General features: G+C 38.9%; 1 protein-coding gene across 7 annotated transcripts in view; it reads right to left on the minus strand.

The window, feature by feature from the left end:
• Nucleotides 1-24,142, minus strand: part of SSBP2 (single stranded DNA binding protein 2) — a 273,747-nt gene that overhangs the window by 44,578 nt on the left and 205,027 nt on the right. For all 7 annotated transcript variants that reach the window (XR_012158937.1, XM_073344389.1, XM_073344396.1 and 4 more), the window contains 5 exons: nt 21,582-21,641; nt 18,247-18,313; nt 17,953-18,023; nt 13,867-13,934; nt 3,435-3,483 (listed from right to left, as the gene is read on the minus strand). Coding sequence is in view for 6 of the 7 variants with exons in the window: in XM_073344389.1 (XP_073200490.1) it covers nt 3,435-3,483; nt 13,867-13,934; nt 17,953-18,023; nt 18,247-18,313; nt 21,582-21,641 (315 nt within the window). In the remaining variant the exon portion in view is untranslated. The remainder of the gene's footprint in view (nt 1-3,434; nt 3,484-13,866; nt 13,935-17,952; nt 18,024-18,246; nt 18,314-21,581; nt 21,642-24,142) is intronic.

Consider the following 24,142-nt stretch of genomic DNA (forward strand, 5'->3'; position numbering starts at 1 on the left):
TCAGTTCCCCATTTGTAAAATGGGGATGATACTTCTCTACATCACAGGGATATTGTGAGGATAAAAACTCTTTACTACAAGTGAGGTGTTCAGTTACCACAGTAATGAAGGCTATAAGTACATAGACAGCTCAGCCTCTCACTATGTCAGGTGTGTTCTGCATGGGCCACCTTTATGTTACTGGAATAGCAGAGGAGCCACATTTTAAAAGAGAGTTTAGATCAAGGTCTCTGTTCTGGGGAACTTACAATCTAAACAGACATTGAGTTGACAAACACGGGGAATCAGATGCAACAGTGGCAAACAACTGAGCAAGTGGTAATGTTCAGCATGCATCTTGTTCTACATTTCATAGAATCATAGACTTTAAGGTCAGAAGAGACTATTATGATCGTCTAGTCTGACCTCCTGCACAATGCAGGCCACAGAATCTCACCAACCAACTCCTGTAACAAACCCCCGACCTATGTCTGAACTACTGAAGTCCTCAAATCGTGGTTTAAAGACTTCAAGGTGCAGAGAATCCTCCAGCAAGTGACCCATGCCCCATGCTGCAGAGGAAGGCGAAAAACCCCCAGGGCCTCTGCCAATCTGCCCTGGAGGAAAATTCCTTCCCGACCCCAAATATGGCGATCAGCTAAACCCTGAGCATGCGGGCAAGGCTCACCACCCAGACACTTAAGAAAGAATTCTCTGTAGTAACTCAGATCCCACCCTATCTAGTGTCCCATCACAGGCCATTGGGCATATTTACTGCTAGTAGTCAAAGATCAATTAATTGCCAAAATTAGGCTATCCCATCATACCATCCCCTCCATAAACTTATTGTTTCCCCTGCTCCTGCACTGTCTCAGACTCCCTTAAGCTCTCCTTTAACATCAGTTCATTGGGAGGCAAAGAGGAGATATGCATTATGGCCTTCTTTTAAAACTACTCTTCCCCTCCTCCCCATCTCTAACAATTAAAAATCTATTACAAAATCTGAATAAACATAATGGTTAAGAGAGAAGGTCCCTGACTTCACTACAGGCTCAGCTATGGAATTGCCATGAGCCTCATGTATGGGGCAATGCCTTGTTTCTATTTAGTATATTTTTCAAAAATGTATATAGCAATCAAGTCTTTCCATTTCTCTGAATTCTTTTTTTTTTTTTGGGTGGGGGTGGGAGGGGGGGGAGAGGGCATGTTTTTCTGGTAGGTATGTTTTAAATGGAAAGACCTGTGGAGCTACATCTATAAGGCTAACAACTAAACTATTTGATGAAATATAGAGCAGGTGGCATAAACTCAGTTAAAACAATCACTGATATAACTTTTTATAAAATCAGCATATACTGTAGGTTTAAGGCAAACCATAATCTGAACTACTTCAACTGTATACTCTTGTCTTGTATGCTCTGCCACCCCCTTTTTCCTGCTTATAAAAGAAAATGTCAACAAATCTGTTTACCTTTAATTAAAGATTAGTAACTAAAATATGCATAGGGCTTGTCCTAGATGTGTACTTTCATATCAGATTACAATAGTTTAAAAGGACTAATTTCTATTTAGTGGGTTTTAAAATTCTGTCTACATACTATAACTATTTCCCTGATTTCATTCTGATCAGGTAGATAATGCATATTTTAAGTCAATGCCAAAGATCACAATTCAGGAAAATATCCATATTCAAGAAAGCACTTGTGCATGTGCTTAAATTTCAATGACTTGCTTATGTACTTAAGTGTTTTCATGAATCATGGTCTATATCTGGTTTCTAGCATGTACTTGCATATTGAATTTAATAAACATAAAATTCCATAGCAGAATAATCTTCTCTACCTTATTTAAAAACAATCAAGACATTTAAAACAAAAAAAGAATATTAAGGCTGTCACACTAAAAGCTGGGAAAATGCAAGTTAAAGCCTACATTTACTTATTTGTAACTCAGTCATGCAACATTGAGCTCTTTTTCTTTTTGTACATTATTATTATTATGAAAAACTGCCAGGCTCAAGTTCACAGTGCCATAGATTTTGTGTACTTTTTATTTTGGGTGTGTGTATAGATTTGACATTAGCGTATCATGATCCACATTCCACAAAGTTAATATTACTGTAAACTGAGCTGTACCTCTGAATTATATGACAGGTAAGCATAATACAGAGAGAGAGAAAATATGTAGGGGGAGATTTTCAAATAAAGAAGGAGAGTTAAGCACCCAACGCCCAATGAAAGTTGGGCACCTAACTCCCCTGTGACTTTGATAAATGTATTTTAAACATTTATTGCATTACATGTACAATAATCAGTAAACACCACTAAAGTCAAAATGAGGAAATAATTTACCCAAATATACAGCCAATCTGAACCCAAAGATCTGGCACAATGGCAAACCACACAGAAGCCATACTGTCAAACTACAAGGATCAATTCCTACATAGAAAAGGAATATACAAGAGGATAGCAAATACAAAACAAAACAAAAAATCACAAAAGAACATAGGAAACACTCCTCTTCCTACCCACCAATAAATACATAAATAAATCCCAATCAAGGATAAACTTGATACACTATGTCCTAGGGACAGCCAGAAATAGGGTCTAGTAACAGCAGATGCACCCTAGCCTACTGTAAATACAAAGTAGGGATATATGATGATACGTGTTCACTCAAGTACTTTGGGTACAGATTATGAAGAGTTTCACTGTGCTTTCTAAAACTAACCCCTTGAACTTGAAGTTTCTGTCGGGCTAGCAGCCAGGACAAGTCATGGAGGGTGGGCATTACCAAACTGTTCTTGTCCTAAGCAGCTATAGAACAACCTCATTTTGTAGCTGTTGCAGCCTATTAATTTGGAGAGTGTATTACTTTTCATGAAGGCCAAAATTAAATTGTTCAAGCTATCAAATGGATCATGTTTTGAGAAATTACACTATGATTTTATGATTTGAGTGGTACAGAAATTAGTATGTTTTTTCCACATATAAGCCATCAGACGATACATTAGAGCACATCTTATCAAACTGTGGTCTATGTAGAGCTGGTTAGTCAGATGGTGCTGACTCCTATTCTATTGTGTTATATTGCACTGAAAAAGCTAAAAATATATTAAATACTATGCTAATGTTAATTTTTCCTTTGGGCAATTTGCTGTAGTTGCCTCAGAGCTGTTATGTGATTATGAACAGGAGAGCAGATGGTCTGCACAATCATGAGTGGGAGGAAAGGTGGTCTACTACAAGCTCTCTATTAAGATGTGGTCCATGCTGCAAAAAAAGCTGGAGAACCCATGCATTAGGGTTGGAAAAAAATAGTACAGAGGGCAACAAAATATGGCCTGCACTATTCTATTTGCTGAATATAGGTTTTTTTTCTGTACATGGGCATATTAAGGAGGAATAACTCCTCAAACATAGGATACTGTCCAACACACTTGAATATTTACTTACAGAATTGGCATTCGTTGGGTTTGGCCACGGTCTACCACCTCCTGGACCCCTAGAATATAAAATGACAGATGAGGATTTAACCAAACAAAGTTTGGTTTCTGGTCAACTCTGCTACCAAGAATCTAAAGGTCAGCAGCTCTATGGTGTAACATGAACACAATCTGTTCCCAGTGTAGAATATGCTTTTTTAAAAACTGCTATCTTTTGCTGGCCTCTTCTGGTAGCATCATCATTTTTCACTGCAGTAAAGTGTGATTATAAACTACAAGTATACCTTGTTTTAGTGTTAAACTAATACAAGATCATAGCTAAACTACCACTAGCATTTAAACAGTTTACCAGATACTATACAAAATTATTCTTAAAAGATTATGTCTGTCACCACAAGCTCACCAGTTATATCTAGACATATCTCAGTGGCTAAATCATATATTGTGGACTTCTGTACTTTTCAAGACACCATCTGCTAGGAACTACATGACAACAATTCCTTCAGAGCTTTGATCCCAGGGGTATAGAAAGCAGTGTGGGAGACACTGGAGTTTTTCACAGATCATAGATACCTGCAAATTAGGGATCCAACCCTCCTGTGTATTCTGCAGGATGGCAAATCCCACGCCCCCAGCAGCGTGACTTGAAAGAAAATGTAAGTTTGTGCCCCTATATAGTTTTTTTCCTGCACAGGGCAGCACTTGGCCCAATGTTATATAAACACAGCATTATATGGGTTAATTGAATTATTATGGAATAGTAATATTAAAAAGACAGTAAAATGTGCTATTGATAAGATTCAAGACAATTGATTCCTCATAAGGAGTATTTTTAGTTGTATTCTGGTTATTGACACCATAATACAAATTTGGAGCCAGTACTACATATGTGGTGAATGTCTACCTACAGTATGGCCCAATAGAAAGGTACTAAAACATGTACTTAACTAAGCATGCAAGTTGTATACAGGCTTAAATTTCTTCCTAAACTGAGTCCCAGACTAACAGGACTTAGGTGAGAAGGCTATGACAGACACAGAGGCAGCAGTGGTCGTGACCCAAGTAGTGGAAGACAATGAAGATGACTGGATGTAGAAGCTGTGGCATGTACATGATCCTCGAGGGGGTACCTGAAAAGAATTTTGCCTGCATGAAGTGCCGCCTGATAGAGCTGATGGAAGAGAAGATCCTAGGATTGGAGATGCAGGTGGAGACCCTGGCTGAGTTTAGAAGGGGGTTCAAGTGGATGATGGAACAAAGACATGAGGAGGCTGAAGGGAAAAGCTCAGACTTGCAGATGGAAGCAGGACCAAAGAACTCTGAGGGGATACTGCTGGGTGAGGAAAGTGGACAGTGGAAGCATGTGACTAGGAGAACCAGGCAGAGAAGAAGACAGGGCAGTGAAGGAGAAATAGAGCTCAGGAACAGGTTTGCGGAGTTGGAAAATGAAGAAGGGGCACAGCAGATGGTCACTGAAGGTGAGAGGGCAAGGAAAAAGAGAAGAGCAGATAGTCCTATTGGAAGAGGGCAAGAGTCAATGGAAATAACAACACATATGAGTCCCAGGAGGATACGGGATGGGTTGCAGAGGATTACAGGGGACAATAGGAATCGAGAGGACTTGGGGCCAGATGGAACAGGGGATAGACTGGAGAATTGCACCATCGCCAGGAAAGGGCAGGTCTACGTGATTGGGGACTCATTGCTGAGAAGAATAGACAGGCCTGTAACAAGAGCTGATCCAGAGAACAGAAGGGTGTGCTGTCTGCTGGGTGCTAAGATACGGGATGCGGACCTGAGGCTGAAGAGGATCCTAACGGGAGTGGGAAAGAATCCATTGATTATCCTTCACGTGGGAACAAATGATATGGCTAGATTCTCGCTGGAACATATCAAGGGAGACTATGCCAGGCTGGGGAAGACGCTAAAGGAAATCGAGGCTCAGGTGATCTTCAGTGGGATTCTGCCTGTTCCTAGAGAAGGGCAAAAAAAGATGTGACAAGATTATGATGCTCAACAGATGGCTCAGGCAGTGGTGCTATAAGGAGGGTTTTGGGATGTATGGCCACTGGGAAGCATTCATGGACAGAGAACTGTTCTCTTAGGATGGACTGCACCTGAGTAGGGAGGGAAATAGACTTCTAGGATGGAGGATGGCATAACCGATCAAGAGAGCTTTAAACTAGGAATTCGGGGGAGATGGTTGGGAGATGTCCAGGTAACCTCCACGCTAGTTATTCTCTTTGAGAGGGAAGAAAACGAAGTAAGAAAGGATACAGCCGTGGTTAGGAGAATGGACATAAGGCGGAAGGGCAGTGTACATACCAATCTAATAGGTAATATTGGCAGTAGAATGTATGTGCCCAATCGGGTAAAGAATGTGAGTGAAGCCAAATGGCCCAAATTAAGATGTTTGTACACTAATGCGAGGAGCCTAGGTAACAAAACGGGGAGGAACTAGAGCTACTGGTGCAAGAAGTGAAATAGAACAGAAAGAAGGGATAACAGAAACATGGTGGAATAGTAGTCATGACTGGAATACGGGTATTGAAGGGTATGTGCTGTTTAGGAAAGACAGAAATAAAGGCAAAGGTGGTGGAGTAGCATTGTATATCTATGATGAGGTAGACTGTAAAGAAATAAGAAGTGATGGAATGGATAAGACAGAGTCTGTCTGGGCAAACATCACACTGGAGAAGAAAGCTACTAAAGCCTGCCCTGGGATAGTGCATGGGGTGTGCTATAGACCGCCGAGATCCGATGTGGATATGGATAGCGACCTCTTTAATGTTTTTAAAGAAGTAAATACTAATGGTAATTGTTGATCATGGGAGACTTTAACTTCCCAAATATAGACTGTAGGACAAGTGCTAGTAATAATAATAGGGCTCAGATTTTCCTGGATGCGGTAGCTGATGGATTCCTTCACCAAGTAGTTGCCGAGCCGACAAGAGAGGATGCCATTTTAGATTTGGTTTTGGTAAGCAGTGAGGACCCCAGAAGAAATGATTGTAGGGGACAACCTTGGTTCGAGCGATCATGAGCTAATTCAGTTCAAACTAAATGGAAGGATAAACAAAAATAGATCTGTGACTAGGATTTTTTATTTCAAAAAGGCTAACTTTAAAAAATTAAGGAAATTAGTTAGGGAAGTGGATTGGAGTGAAAAACTTGTGGATCTAAAGGCGGAGGAGGCCTGGAATTACTTCAAGTCAAAGTTGCAGAAACTATCAGAAGCCTGCATCCCAAGAAAGGGGGAAAAATCATAGGCAGGAGTTGTACACCAAGCTGGATGAGCAAGCATCTCAGAGAGGTGATTAAGAAAAAGCAGAAAGCCTACAAGGAGTGGAAGATGGGAGGGATAGCAAGGAAAGCTACCTTATTGAGGTCAGAACATGTAGGGATAAAGTGAGAAAGGCCAAAAGCCATGTAGAGTTGGACCTTGCAAAGGGAATTAAAACCAATAGTAAAAGGTTCTATAGCCATACAAATAAGAAGAAAACAAAGAAAGAAGAAGTGGGACCACGAGACAATGAGGATGGAGTGGAGGTTAAGGATAATCTAGGCATGGCCCAATATCTAAACAAATACTTTGCCTCAGTCTTTAATGAGGCTAATGAGGAGCTTAGGGATAATGGTAGGACAACAAATGGGAATGAGGACATGGAGGTAGATATTACCACATCCGAGGTAGAAGCCAAACTCAAACAGCTTAATGGGACTAAATTGGGGGGCTGGATAATCTTCATCCAAGAATATTAAAGGAACTGGCACATGAAATGGCAAGCCGATTAGCAAGAATTTTTAATCAATCTGTAAACTCAGGGGTTGTACCGTGTGACTGGAGGATTGCTAACATAGTTCCTATTTTTAAGAAAGGTAAAAAAAAAGCAATCTGGGTAACTACAGGCCTGTTAGTTTGACATCTGTAGTATGCAAGGTCTTGGAAAAAATTTTGAAGAAGAAAGCAGTTAAGGACATTGAGGTCAATGGTAATTGGGACAAAATACAACATGGCTTTACAAAAGCTAGATTGTGTCAAACCAACCTGATCTCCTTCTTTGAGAAGGTAACAGATTTTTTAGACAAAGGGAACGTAGTAGATGTAATTTACTCCGATTTCAGTAAGGCATTTGATACGGTTCCACATGGAGAATTATTAGCTAAATTGGAATAGGTGGGGGTCAATATGAAAACTGAAAGGTGGATAAGGAACTGGTTAAAGGTCACACTGAAAGGTGAACTGTCAGACTGGAAGGAGGTTACTAGTGGAGTTCCTCAGAGATTAGTTTTGGGACCAATCTTATTTAATCATTTTATCACTGACCTTGGCACAAAAAGCAGAAATGTGCTAATAAAGTTTGCAGATGACACAAAGCTGGAAGGTATTGCCAATACAGAGAAGGACCGGGATATCATACAGGAAGATCTGGATGACCTTGTAAACTGGAGTAATAGTGATAGGATGAAATTTAATAGTGAAAAGTCATGCATTTAGGGATTAATAACAAGAATTTCTGTTATAAACTGGGAACGCATTACTTGGAAGTAACAGAGGAGGAGAAGGACCTCAGAGTACTGGTCGATCACAGGATGACTATGAGCCGCCAATGTGATATGGCCGTCAAAAAAGCTAATGTGGTCTTGGGATGCATCAGGCGAGGTATTTCCAGTAGAGATAAGGAGGTGTTTGTACTGTTATACAAGGCACTGGTGAGACCTCATCTGGAATATTATGTGCAGTTCTGTCTCTCATGTTTAAGAAGGATGAATTCAAACTGGAACAGGTACAGAGAAGGGCTACTAGGATGATCCAAGGAATGGAAAACCTGTCTTATGAAAGGAAACTCAATGAGCTTGGCTTGTTTAGCCTAACCAAAAGAAGGCTGAGAGGAGATATGATTGCTATCTATAAATACATCAGAGGGATAAATACCATGGAGGGAGAAGAATTATTTAAGCTCAGTACCAATGTGGACACAAGAACAAATGGATATAAACTGGCCATCAGGAAGTTTAGACTTTTAAATTAGACGAAGGTTTCTAACCATCAGAGGAGTGAAGTTCTGGAACAGCCTTACAAGGGATGCAGTGGGGGCAAAACACATATCTGGCTTTAAGACAAAGCTTGATAAGTTTATGGAAGGGATGATATGATGGGATAGCCTAATTTTGGCAATTAATTGATCTTCGACTACTAGTGGTAGATATACCCAATGGCCTGTGATGGGATGTTAGATGGGGTGGGATCTGAGTTACTATAGAGAATTCTTTCCTGGGTGTCTGGCTGGTGAGTCTTGCCCACATGCTCAGGGTTTAGCTGATCACCATATTTGGGGTAGGGAAGGAATTTTCCTCCAGGGTAGATTGGCAGAGGCCCTGGGGGTTTTTCGCCTTCCTCTGCAGCGTGGTGCATGGGTCACTTGCTGGAGGATTCTCTGCATCTTGAAGTCTTTAAACCACAATTTGAGGACTTCAATAGCTCAGACAGAAGTTAGGGGTTTGTTACAGGAGTTGGTGGGTGAGATTCTGTGGCCTGCGTTGTGCAGGAGGTCAGACTAGACAATCATAATGGTCCCTTCTGACCTTAAAGTTTATGATTCTATGAAGTAAGCATTTATGTACTACTTATCTATAATACCACAAGAATACTGAAATTTGTTAAATAAAAATAATGATTGTTCCTCATAATTTGGGATGTTTTAAGCTTTAAATTTATTCTTATAAAAATCAAATTGTTTTCAATATAAGAAAGTGTGTATGTGACAATATTGTAACTTTGTTTTCACCCCCCAAAATTGAATGTGATGTAAAGAAAAATACACAGAATACATAAAATCACAGAATATTAGGGTTGGAAGAGACCTCAGGAGGTCTAGTCCAATCCCCTGCTCAAAGCAGGACCAATACCAACTAAATCATCACAGCCAGGGCTTTGTCAAGCCGGGCCTTAAAAACTCTAAGGATGGAGATTCCACCACCTCCTTAGGTAACCCATTCCAGTGCTTTACCACCCGCCTACATCTGGATTAATGTAAATACTTAAAAAGTATAAAGCAGACTAAGTGAAAGCTCATCTTGCATCTGACAAGGTCCTGGATTTTGCAAATTTACTTGAAGTCATAGGGGAAACTTCTATGTAGAAAGCTACAAGAAGCACCATGGCAGATTCTGTCGAGGAGGTACATGATTATATGGAGTTGAATATTGGTTGTTTTTTAAAATTAGCCAGCTGCAATGTTCTTTAAAGCAATGTGAGCAGCTTCCCCCGCCCCCTTCTTCTAATAGATGTTTATTATGAAACTGTCAACATATTCATAAAACATTACTATTAATGTACCAGTTTCACAATGTAATCTTTTACATATGGAAGACTCATATGTCTGATTACAATAGCATTCTTTAGAAACACAGTCATCATTTCCATACTTTCATTTTTTACAGAACTTATGGATGTTACCTCTTTGAGGACCCCTTTAACGCAAACCCAGATGTTTCCTTCAGTGAATCAGGAGACATCAATTTTCATTGTCATCTTGAAAATAAGTCTCAAATTTTTTATTTGTACTAGTATTTGAAAAAATGTTCAATATTTCAGTTTCCTTATGCGTGAGTGTATTCTATCAGAATATTGAATAATTTAAACCAAATGCCTGAATACCTATTTTTGTGTGTGTTTTAGCTTTTCTATAAAGGAAGCCTATGAGCTAAAAAGTGAGTGGAAATTCTTTTTTTCTTCAGGTATACACTGAAACATTCTTAGCACCTTTTAAACAGTCTGGTTCATACTGGCCATTAAAATAAGCTTACGAACTGTAACATTATCCCCTGAAATTTGCTATTTTGCTTCCATTTTTTATGAAAAAATACTGCCTTACAAAGACTTATCATGCCAAATTTGGGCTTAAAGTTCGATAGCCGAGATTTATATCCCTTAGAAGTGAGTTTATAATGAAAACTCTGACATGGGCACTTGCAGATTTCACTGTAATTATTTTTTCTTTAAAAAGATGCATGAAATAAATATATATCACATTTGAAATACTGAAGTTTAGGCTATGTAAGCAATTATTTTTCAATGCTACATCTACTAAGAAAAATGTCCTTTTGGGATGAAACACTGTCTAGAAGTTCTCAGGCTAGTTTTGTTGTCATAACAGATTACATAGTATGAATTATTTTTAGCCAAAGCAACACCAGGAAAAATTTCAAAAATGCTATTTGGTAGATATTTAGCTTCCTACCAAGACAGCTGCCTTTTGAGTTTTACCCTCTAATTGCTTACAGAGGAGACATTACACTTTAAAATGTCTGTTGGCTTTGCAGAATAACTACATCTTCGTATTTTAATGCTGCCAGAGGGCCAAACCCACTGAACTCAAAAAAGTTTATGCCTGCATAAAAGGAAATGCAAATTAAACTATGCTCCCTGCATAAGGCAATAAGGAAGCTGCCATCTTTTATGGAAATACAAGTACAGAAGATAAGATACACAGATGTTGCTTAGCATCATGCATTGCATAAATTGTAAGGAATAATCTAAAGGAGGAATTGCTAAAACATCTGGGTCCATTTACTGCTACTGGATGTGGATTATCCTTAGATGCTCTCTATAACTGAAACTGAATGTTAGTGTTAATATGTACAATACATCTGTGCTATGATATCACAGTACAAGGACTTATATGCTAAAGAAATTCATGTACAAGTGACATCAATAACTTTAAGGCTGGACCTCACACTTCATGTCCTGCAAAAGCAAAAAATACAGAGTTAAGCCTCTATTCTCCTTTTGATATGTGTACGTAACTCCATTTGATAGTAAGAGAAAAATTACTCACTTTGACAATGTGAGAAAAATTTCTTACTGATAAATCAGATTCTCTGAAGGTAAGAGATATAAGAGAACTCCTTTCCAAGGTCCAGGATCCAGCACATGACAGGGATCAGAATACCCTAAAGCACAGCTTTCTAATACGAGCACTCTGGGCTAGCTTGTGCCTTTAAGGCACAGTGTGTGGTAAGGGCCGTGTGAAGCCACGCCTCCCAGAATAATGACAGATATTTTGCTTCCATTTTCAGTTGCACTAGAGGGACGTTAATTACCAATAGCCTTTAAGGAGCACAGCATATGCTTGGCTGAAGCATGGGGAGAAGGAGCTATGAGTGGCTACTTCATGCCTTCTTTATGTCATATAGAAGCTCCTGAGTACTTCAAGTACAGGAGCTACAATTCTGGGTAACTCTTAAGTGCAAGGTGAGAAGAAAGCCCCTTCTTCCCTCCCGCTTCACTGTGTGGCTGTATAACTCACACACCTCCTGGGTGTGGTGTTCTGTCCCATCTAGTGGCACTGAGACCACTGAAAGAGAGAGAGATTAATGAGTCTGCTCTACAGCCTTAGCTAACGGCCATATGGCTTTTAGCTCATGCAGTAGAGGCTCATGCACTAAGCTCCAGAAGTCCCAGGTTTGATCCCAATGACCGGGGTCTGACAGTGTTACAACTAGACATGTGTAACTGTCTCAACACAAGAGAAAGTATGCTTACCTACTGCTGAGATATAGAAGTTGTACTTCAACCATGGCCGTTTCATTTTCTGCTAACTGGCAGGTGAGGAGCTCCTTTCTGAGACAGCAACCTGTTTGTCTGTTTTTCCTATATAAGGTCTCTCTCATGTGTACAAGTATCCTCAAAATACTTTTTTTTGCTTCTATTTCTAATTTTTTGTTATTAAATAGCAACAAATTTTGTAATGAATAGTTTAGTTTTGTTTTCCTTTGCTGGAATCTCTTTCTTGAGACCCTTTCTACAATTTGTGTTGTACCTACACTTGATTTCAAATATCTAGTTATTTTTTCTATATTAATTTCCAATAATTGTCCTCAGTGCAACAGAAGACATCTATAGTAAAGTAACACAAACCTTAAATTTATTTTATTTGCTTCAAAAATGCAAGAACTGCCTGAAGATTAGAACAATATATCTAAGATGTGGCAGATTTTTCATTACTTGAAATCTTTAAATCAAGATCAGATGTCTCTCTGCAAGATGTGTTCTAACTCAGTGTTTTGCAAACTTTTCAGGTCAGCAACACCTTATTTGCAATAAAAAATGTTCATGATTCCCTTCCAGTTTACTATAAAAGTAAGAGTAAAAATATATTAACGATAAGCCTTGGTGTGTGTCTTTCTCTGTCGGTCTGTTGATCTGTTGAAGGGTAAGGGGGTGTGTGGAGAAGGGAGTGAGATTTCCCTTGCTTTACATTGTAATAAAATGTTTGATTCTTTGCAAACCTGATTACCTTTCTTGACCCTCCTGGAGGTCATGACCAACTTGTTAAGAAACACTCTTCTAACTCAACCACAAGTATGGTACTGAAGCAAGGGCACTGGAGCCTTTGTAGAAGTGAGGAGGGGCAATGGTGCTGGAACTGGGGGCACCAGGGGGCCATGCCCCCTACTTTTAAATATGGCGTAGTTTGGGGGTTAGAAGGCTGTGTCCCCCTCCCTGCCCAAACTTCAAGCCTGGGGCAGGCGAGGAGCAATGCTGGCAGGGGCTGTGCTTCACAGTGCGGGAGCTGATAACGGAGAGTTGCACTGAAGGCCTTAGCTTCGGTGCAACTTCAACTTATTCATTATTATTAACCAAAACAGTGGTTTGACATCTGAAGTTGCTCTGGAGGCTTGGAAAATAGGAGTTATCTTCATATTTCAAGAGAGGATGATACTCCATGGATCCAATCCATAGCTGGTGTAAATCAGTGTACACCAGTTTACACCAACTGAGTATCTAGCCCCAGAAGTCCTTGAATGCCAGTAGTACATTAAAATATCTCAGGCCTGATTCTCCACTTCATAACACTGGTTTTATGAAGTGTAACTTCACTGATTACATTAGCATAAAACTGATACAACAGAGTGGAGATTACACACTTTTTTAATGTGTATCCTTTGTGATGATGTATTTAAAGACAATGGTGTGTTTCTGTCCGTACTATGTACTTCCTTGCTTTTGCAGATATGAATCACAACCTTACTATTCTTTAAAATGTTCTTTTTGTGTGTGAATTGATGGCAAACTCTGTTACTATTAAATCAGTGAAATAAACATTCAAACCTAATTAATATCAAGGCTCTTTACAAATCTACAGATGAATATGGTGGGCACACTAACAAGATATTGCAAATATATGAACCCTGACCTGTAGAACAAACCCAACATTTAGAAAGAGACTTGGAAGGAAAAAACAAAGAATTCTGTAAAAGATGCTTTGCACAAGAGTGAAACTGCTGTGATGTTTCTTTACTTTGTCACAACTCTTAATATTAGTTAATTAATCAAAATACATTCTCCCTGGTACTATGTATGTCACAATTATTTTTTCTTTTAAAAGGAAAAGATTACTTTTATAAATGTGATAGTAGTTTATTATTTTGCTTACATGTTCATTCCAGGCATTCCAGGCCCACCTAAAGCATTCAGTGGCGGTCTCATTGCACCTCCATAGTTCTGCAATGATAACCAAGGGTCAGACTACCACAAAACAAAAAAACAAAACCAAAGAGGAGGGGGGAAAGAAAGGACAGCAGGTTAATGACTTCCCTACACACCTGTTGATTGGATAGGCCAGTGTGACTCATTCTTGCAGGAGTTTCCATTCTTGACTTTAAAAAAAAATTCTTATGCCTAATGAAAAAGTAGTATGCTTAGTACACTACACATATTAACGGGTCTTAAAAATGTATGTGTACTAAGCATACTTAAAATGCTAATTGTTCCATGAAGATTTATGATACATGGTAGCAAAGTCAATGGTCAACAAAGATCAGATTCAGTAACTGTTCAACTTTCATACCATGAAAACTCGTTCAAGGACAGAAAACAGATTTTTTTCGGGGGGTTTCACAGTTTGGAATTCTGATAGAATTATTTTTAATTGAACCTGGTTAATGAACAGGGTATTAAAAACTTTCATGGGAACATATTTCATTTCTGTAACACATAAAATGATTGCTATACTCCTCTTGTAACCAATTTAAGGCAACAAACATGAAAATTATTCAGATAGCATAATGGATGCCATAGAAATGCCTATGAATGAGCTATCCAAAACCCTATTATAGATAAAACCAATGTGTGTGCTCAGAGAAGATTTAGATCATGACATAAACTGACAAAAGCCTAGACATTGTGCTATTTTCCTGAAAGACTAAACTATTAGGTCAATTTTTTCAGTTAAATGTAAATAGAACAACCTGCCTTACCCCACATATATCATTCATTGTAGAGACTGTACCAGTCCTACTGCGTTTTTCTGATATCTTAGGTAAATATATGTATAATAAAGCAATTTCTAAAAAGTAAAATAGTATGTTTTGAGGAAGTGGGGCAGACAATCTTTTACTTAAGAGAACAGAATGTCCTCAAAGTCGTTATTGTTATCTGTTTTGCAATGATGTAACTACAACTCACTCTAGTTATACTATAACTGGATTACTGAACTTTAACTGGAGTTCTCCAAAGCAGTCTGTTACACAAATCAATGCTCTAGGGTATTGGAGCATCAAATTATGCAGACCAGGGAGCAATCTGACAATAAGATTTAAAATGTAGACCTGATACTGTATTTCATGTGTCATAGCGAAAAGAGATATTTCAATTACAAAAAACTTATTTAAAGTGAACCAAGAAAGGACTTCTAGGAGTAAGTTCTCTTGTTGCAAACTAGAAGACAAACCTGCAAGTGCTCCTTGTTTAGACTTCCCATTGAAGCCCAGGGGAGTTCTACACATAGATGGCTCGTATGAATGGGTTTATGTAACAAGCTAATAAGCTAATTCTAAAACAATTGGAATGCTACCTTGCGTTCCCTTTAAATATTCATGTTTGTGGCGTCTCCCTGTACCAAAACAGTACCAAAATGACATCCATTTCTGGAGGAACTCTGATGCTATTTAATTCTATTTTTCCATCTTCATTTCAGAGATCTGAGCCACCTTTCTTTGGACCATCTTCCTGTTTTTTCTTTTCTTTATTCTGACAAAGGAACCAAGTCTGTGGGCCTAAGATCTTTATGGAATTCACTAGGAGTTCTCAACTGGAAGCATTTTAGTCAGGTGTCCTTGCTGAACTTGAACTGAGAGAAATCAGATTAAAATCATTTGGCACATTTAGTAAGCATAAACCTTTACAATTATATACAACTGTTTGCCTGTTGCTGAAGATGAAAGAAAATAATTAGGGTAGACCTGGGACAGCTGCTGCCAAGAAGGAAATCCAACAGGAGAAGATGGACGAAGAGAGGAATCTGGAGAACAGTGGCGAATGAAGGAGTCTGACCAACAGTTAGAGGCAGAGTTTAACAAAGTTGTTTTTGTTTCGTTACTTTTCCTTGTTTTATTTTCCTTTTCCCTTTCACTGTAATTTGTTTTTTTGTTTGTCAGTCATTATCCAAAAATTAACTATTATACCTATGGCAAACTTTTAAATGAGGGAAAATTCATTTAAAATAAAATGTAAAAAAGTTACATACTTGTGTTTTCAGTCTCCCTATCCCAAGCACAAGAATGTAGGTGTTAGCACCAAACAAACTGGACAGCAAAATCAAAACTAGTGTACAGTCCAAACTTGCTATCTAGCTCAAATATGGCCTGTCACCATGACATATGGTATTTAGATAACTCTTTTGTATTTTGTGTGCTTGAATCTCATTTACATGAAGGACAGGTCTACACTAAAAAGTTTTACTGGCATAGCTATTTTGGTAAGGGGTATGATTTTTTGCCAACATAGTTATACTGGTAAAAGTCCTAGTATAGCTGCAGTCAGGAAACTGACATAAGCTATACTGGGATAAGCACTTTTATACCAATATAACTGTGTCTACACCACAAGAGGTTTTGCAGTTTAACTATACCAGTGTAGTACAACCAGCAAAACCCTCCTAGTGTAGATTAAGCCTAAAGCAGCTTTACACTCTCTGGCACTGCAGAAGTACCTTAAAGTGGGCATGAAAGGCTCTGTAAGTTAGCTCGTCCTTCGAGTTATTAAAACTGCTTGCTCAGAAGACCCACGCCACCCCCAGGCAAATGAGAAGGATGATAGATAAGCATGGATCTATAGAAAAGACTACTTTGGAAAACTCAGGTCTGAGAGAATTACATAGTCCCCTCCAGTTTTAAAGAGAATAAAACTGAAAATCATCTTTGCTAAAATTGACATCAGACTTGCCTACTGTGTGTAGCTAATAATGCTAGCGTAAAGTGCAAGCTTAAATTCATGACCACAAAGCTTAACTTTCCACCACAAAAAAGAAAGTGGTAGAAATACCAAAGTGCTGTAGAAAAACAAACATATGTTTATACACATTTGTGTTGGTTACACATGCAGAATTGGTTGTGACCGAAAAGAGTCATGGGTTAAAAAGAAAGAGCTACCCAGTTATTCAAAACTAAATGTAGATCCCATTGAACAGAGAAGTCACTAGGGAAAATATCTGAATGAAGAAATCAAAGTGTAGAGGGATGAACATAACCCAAGTATTCTTCAGAATAAGATGTAAAGCCAAAATGGCTATAACAAGCAAAAAAACAAAAAACAAAGTTTGAGACCTGAGTTACTGAGGAAAAGTGATAATAAGCAATGGACAATCCACTGGGCTAACCTTTTTGGAGATATTTCAGAATGGATTTAATTTCCACTTGACTTCATTCTTGTAAGTGGAAATATTATAAATTTCTACTAAAAAACTTTCACACCCTTGGAGAAGGAGTCTCTGTATAAGTAACTATAACCAGGTCAGCATTGGGAGGAAGGCTGAACACAGATGTTCAAGCTTGTTGCTCTTCTTGAAAAGCAGATCTAGAAAGACAAGGCTAACGACTGGTATTTATAGGTGATATGCAGGCACCATCTATAGACAGTATGACTAATTGTGCATATTAAAAATCTTATGCCAAAAAACCTAGAGTGTGGAATTTTTGATCAGAAGTTTAGTGGCTAGAGAAAGATCTTTATCAAAATTAATTAATTTTGATTTTGCTACACAGACTATGAATACTTTAGCTGTATTGTGGGGCTAATTTTCCCTCCAAAATAATATAAACAATAAGGTTAGGATTTTCAAAGGAGCCTGAACCAATTGCTTAGGCTCCTTTGAAAATCCTAGACTTAGACCATAATATGCATTAATTGTGGCATAAACTTAAGTTTTCTCAATGTTTTAGAGTTATATGGACAAATATGTAAGCCTTTTTATTTGAATTATAACTGTATCATTCAAAATAAATTAAATCAATCTTTATAAAATTTTGTAAATACAATAAATTTTCTTTATAGTTCGCAACTTTGTCAAGTTTTAACTGAGAATATTTTTTTATTATAGAGAGAAAATCCCTTAAAAATGGGATTAGAAAGAAAAGTGCTGACATATTTAAACCTTCGTTCTAGACAGCTGTGACAAAAAGGACCCTAAAATATCATATGTATGTGTACTGTAAATATAGACACACATATTTATGCAAGGTACCTGTGGTCCTAATGGAACCATTCCTCTTGGAGGAGTCATTCTCTGCATTGGCCCACCCATGTTTGGATGCCCTGAAAAAAATCACACAACTTTAACAACTGTGGTGCATAAAAACACTTCTAAATTATTGACAAATTATTACTTCATCGTTTGAAAAGTGTTTACGCAGCCGCAGTGGACTTTAAAACAAGAGGTGCTGGATGCAAGTTTGGGACCATGCAGAACCTTTCTAAAAGAAAAAAAAAGGTTGATATTCTCAATATACATTTCACATCTAGTAAACAGGCACTTTACCTTGTTGTCGTGTTGGGTCCATCCCACTGGGCAATAATGGCTGACTTCCTGGGACACCTCCAAGTGCCTACACATATATAAAACGTGTTAAGAGGAGATATAAATTGTATTTTAAACAGATAATTCAGGTAATTTTGTTTTTAATTTTGAAACTGTTACTGAGCCAAGTGTAAAGCAAAAAGTTTAACTCTGCTAAAGATATAGGACAAGATCTTACAATTGGATCCACGCACCCTTGTGGCCACATGGAGTTCCAATGATTTAAACAGCTAAATGTGAATATTCTTCAGTATTTATTTTTACCTAATTTTCTTTTATTTGTCCCTAATTTTCTTGTATTGTGTATCCCACCTGGCTATGGAGCATGGGGCAATGCTGTTTCTTGATTCTGGGGTCAGTTTTCTCTATGTTTAAATTTTGACATCCTCTATCATTTTAACAGCTACCTTCCAGGGCTAGAAGGGTGGCTTTGTGGTCTTCTCAGATGCTCAGCCACAACTAAGCCACCTGGGCGGTATTCAAAATGCAGGCTAAGGTAGGGCTGGGAGGTGGGGAATGTAGTTTCCATCCTCCCTAACCATCCAAGGACATTACTTCCAAGATATACCCTCTATACTCCTACAATGGAAACAAGAGACTCCAAGCTTGGTCCCAAATCCTGCCTTCAAGCATGATAATATAATGTGTTGTTATGTCCCGCTTGGCCCAAATGTAGCATATTGTTTTTAAATCCCCAAGTTATTATCTGTCCTTTGAGTCTGTTATAAGATAGTTAGATTTACAATTAATTTCTCTAGCCTTTTGCACAAATATCTGTAGTACAGTCATCTTACAAAAATCTTCATCAAGAATGGATGTTTGAGTCTGGAATGGTGTTTCAAAAGCCAACTAAAATTAATTAATTCATAATAAAAATGTTTATCTGGAGTAAGTAAATCTGGTGTTATTAAATGCATCTAATCAGGTAACACTGGTATTGCTTAATGAAGGAACTGATCAGTTTATCTTGACTGCGAAGAAATATGATTGTGGTGAATTTTTATTATTTTACATATATATGTATATACATAAATAAATATATATATATGTTTATTATTTTACACTTTTACACACACATACGTACATATATATATATATATAAAAACACATGCACTCTAAGGTTTAGGTTTTAATTGCAGAAGAGTCAGGAAATTCAAAGGTAACATTCACAATGTTCCCTTTTGAGTATGCATTACAATTGTGTACTTCATTATATGATTTATGGAACTTATAGAGTTTCATCCTGTGTATTTTAGTCAATGGGAGCATTATCATTTACTTCAATAGGTGCAGGTTTAGAATGATATGTAGGAGCAAAAAGTAAAACATGCAAAAGTGTCAAATTCCAGCAAAGTGGAATCTGGTCACCTGTGCCAAAGATGACAGGTGGCATGCAGGGAAACAAGAGTAAAGTCCTTAGTGTAAGACACTCAGGCTGGAAATTTGACTCATGCAATATTTGGAACATGTATGGTTATATAAAGAAGTGCCCCTTCCTTCCACTGTATCATATTGTATTATTGCTGAGCAGTATGTCACATTTTCCTATGTGACCAAATAAGACAGAACCCTACTATAATGCATGTGCTCGAGGGAAGAGTTATGGTTACTGTGGGAATTTTAACTATGATTTTACTGACTTTTGTGTAATCAAAATTTCAACTTTAAAACTGCATTACAATAGTTTATCACTTTCATGTACTGCTTATATTATCTGTAACTTAATGATAGGCAATGTTGCCAAAACTGGTAATTCATGAATGTGGCATAATGTAAATGAACTGCAAGGGCTGTAATTCACTGAGATTATGCTATAGCTCTAAACTGAAAACAGTGTAATGTGCAGACAAAAATAGCTTCTGAAATTAAAACAGCAGGTTGGCAGTAGTTTTTATAGTATTCACCACATCCAGCTTTTACCTGCCAGTATTTAAACAATTTAGAAATACATACATATAAAAATGTGAAAGTCAAATGCCAGAATGTCTTTGAGTAACATATTATTGTAAGGTACAGCAATCAGGAATTTATTTTATACTGAATTACAGTATACTTATAACAAATGTTTAAAGCAATGATAACTTTTCACTTACAGTATATAGTCCAGGGGCAGGCCAACGTTTTGGGCTGAGGGCCACATCGGGTTTCCAAAATTGTATGGAGGGCCAGTTAGGGGAGGCTGTGCCATCCCAGACAGCCAGGCATGGCCCAGCCCCCAACCCCAATCTGACCCCGCGCCCGCTTCTTGCCCCCTGACAGCCCCCCCAGGACTCCTGTCCCATCCACCACCCCCTGCTCCCTGACCGCCCCCAGACATCCCGCCCTTGACTTCCCCCCACAGCCCGATCCAACCCCTCCTCTCATTCCTGACTGCCCCCCTGGGACCCCTGCCCCATCCAACCACCCCTTCTCCCTGTCCCCTGACCACCCCCGGAACCCCTGATCCTGACTGCCCCCCGCTGCCCCATCCAACCCCTCCTCTCCTTCCTGACTGCCCTCCCAGGACCCCTGCCCCCATTCAACCACCCTGTTTCCTGCCCTCTGACCGCCCTGATCCCTATCCACACCCTTGGCCCCTGACCACCCCCTCGAACTCTCCTGCCCTCTGTCCAATCCCCCTGCTCCCTGCCCCCTTACCGCGCTGCCTGGAACACTGGTGGCTGGCGGCGCTACAGCCGTGCAGCACAGAGCACTGGGGTAGGCCAAGCTCTGCAGCTGCACTGCCCCAGGAGCTCGCAGCCCCCCTGCCCAGAGCATTGCGCCGGCAGCGCAGTGAGCTGAGGCTGCGGGGGAGGGGGAATAGCAGGGGAGGGGCCGGGTGCTAGCCTCCCAGGCCAGGAGCTCAGGGCTGGGCAGGAGGGTCCCGCGGACCAAATTTAGCCCGTGGGCCATAGTTTGCCCACCTCTGATATAGTCCCTTCCATGTACAGATCAGAAAGCAGTTAATAAACTTTAATTAAGCTACCCACCTCTCCTATGTAGTGCATATCAATATACCCTTTTACAGCTGGGCAAAAAGGGGCAGACAAAGGTTAAATGAATTAGAAATTACAGAAGTTAGTAGTTGATGGAACAATCAGAAATGGGACTCAGGAATCCCCCTATTAACCACTATACCATATTCCCTAAAACAGTGGTTTTCAACCTGTGGTCTGCAAACCCTGTAGGTCCACAGACTATGTCTAAGATTTTCAAAGAAATCCACACCTCCATTCAAAATTTTTTATGGGTCTGCAAATGTAAAAAGATTGAAAACCACGGCCCATAAATGTGTGTCCTTGATATAAGGCTCTTACCTGATTGGGTATTCTTAAAGGTGGCCTTGGACCTCCAGGGTATCGCGGGGACATAAAAGGCTATGAAAAAAGGAACATAACCAAAGAATTCAATTTAGTTCAGAAATGTTTTATGTAGTAACTACATATATAGTTCCTGTGATCCTCAAATCTCAGGAGCTCATCTTATATACTTTGACAACAGTATTTAGTACATTAGTCTGCAGCACTTAGCAAAACTATATATATTTTAAAACTCTTTTCTGAAGATTAGTACCAAGCTGCATTTCTTAAAATTTTTAATACAGCTATTGTGTAAGCAGAATATGAACAACTATATGCACAGCATATGTAAAATGATAAACTATTAACATTACATAATCAAAAATGGAAGTTTTTGACTGGATAAAAGGGAAGTTAAAAAGCCTGGAATATAAAATAAAATACTCTAGGAAGAGTTGAGAGATACATAATAACAGAATAATACAAAATGTCAAGTGCTTTATCTTTTTACATTTTCATTTTAAAGAATATAAGGTATATAATAGTGACAGAGGATTTGGATTTCAGGTTTGGTTCACATATGAGTCTAGAGACTTATTTGAACTACATTATCTAAATTACTGAGCTCTGCTCACATACCTCATGTAATGCAACCCTTCCTCTCCACACGCCAGTCTACCTACCCCATCCAACAAACCTTGGTTCACCATCACTTGGTGTTAGCTGAGTGTCCACTAGACCTCAGCTGCCATTGTAGTACATAGGAAAGAGATAGTCTTTAAGATTGCTGAGAAGCAAACCAGTTAGGAATTAATATATGGAAGTCAACTCCTTAAATTGCACCCAGAAGTAAACAGGAAGCCAATGCAAACATCAGAAAACAGATCTAACATTCCAGTGTTGGGGCTTAAGCCCCATCACCTGAAAGGCAAGGGAAAGAATCCCAATTAGTCATGCTCTGCATCTGGAGGGTGATTAATTAATTGCCTTCTGGCCAGAGGAGGTATAGTTATGACTTATAGGTAGACTGAAGGAGCTCAGCAGAGGAGAGACTGCAGAGGAGACAGATCTCTCTGGCAGAGAGAAGCCCTGGGATAGGCTTTAGCAGACAAGAAACAACAGAGGAAGAATATTATGGGAGCAGGTTAGGTTCCTGCAGGGGAAGCCTGAGGTAGGGCCAACAAAGGAACTAAAGCGGAGTCTGAAAGAGGCAGAAGGGGTATAAGTTTTAAGATTCATTTGGATTTGTTCATGTTCCAGTGGAAGTGGTTTAGACTTTCATGTGAGTTGGTTTGAGGGCCAAGCCACAGAACACCTGAAGGAACTCAGGAGAAGACAAAGGCTGGAAAAGGCCATCACAGGGATGAGAGAGAGCCTAGTAGGGGGTGCCAGAGACAATGATCCTGTGACCAGAGATCAGGGGGAGTGCTATTACAATTCCTCATGACTACATTTTCAAGCATGACAGCCCATGAAATTTTCACCAGCTGTAACTTTCAAGCTGTCTTCAAACACAACCATAGGTAGAACACATTGAATTATTCCCATCTAGAAGTCAGAAAGCAGGGATCATGGTAGCAAAGTCTAGATCTGAAAGGAAAGGGAGCAAATGTCTAAGTAGAAAGATGATAAAAGAGTGATTTTGGCAACTAATAACACCTGTAATTCCAGAAGCAGCTGAAGAGCCTAAAGCATTCTTTAAATTGTGAATATTTGAACAAAGAGAAGACTATCCCTGCAATAATCAGGGCAAAACCTCTCCTTCCACAAGCCTTTCCCTCAGGATCTCTCAGACCAACAGAGTGGAAATTCTGGAGAACAAAAGCTGAGCTGGAAGTGTTGGACTTACTGAGCTCACTGAAATGGCTGGAGCAAATGACTGTACAGTGGTTTTAATGTTATACAGCTGGACAAAGTAGAAGATCCCATTATAATGACTGCAGGTTTAAAAAAAAAGTCTGTATTGAAAAACCCTAAACAGGGTGCAGGAAACAAATATTATTTTTCTGTTACAGACAGTCATGACAAAGAAACAATTCCAACAGCTGGTACGGGAACAAAAGATACATTCTATTTTAAAAAAATCAGTCTTCAAAATTTCATTCTTCTCATTCTAAAGCCCAGGAAAAACAATCAGAAAAGGAGAGAATGTGTTTCTATTAGGAAAGCCTTTGAAAAAGCATATGTTGAAACAGCAGCACTTTTCCTGGTTACATTCTGGTTCAGACAGTCAGGAAAAGTGATAATGATTCAGCATGACTTTTTGACAAGTTACAAAAGTCGGATTCCACAAACAATATCCAACAGGATGAAGATGACATAGAGACTCTGGCATCTTTAACTGCTTATTGTTACTACTAGCTATTTTTGTTCTGTTTGCTGTTAAGCTTTAGCCTGCTTGATTTTGAAATATAAAATGTTCAAGATTTCTTGTGCCTAGCAACCAGCGCTTGGGTTAATTCCTACAGATGATAATCCAGCAAGTGGCCTGGCTCTCAAGAAACTCTTTTATTTAAATCAACATCCTTTCTGAATACTGGGATTAGAGTTTGTTTATTCCCAAGTGAGGTTAAATTAAT

The sequence above is a fragment of the Lepidochelys kempii genome, chromosome 5 (assembly GCF_965140265.1).
Source record: "Lepidochelys kempii isolate rLepKem1 chromosome 5, rLepKem1.hap2, whole genome shotgun sequence".
NCBI lineage: Eukaryota > Metazoa > Chordata > Testudines > Cheloniidae > Lepidochelys > Lepidochelys kempii.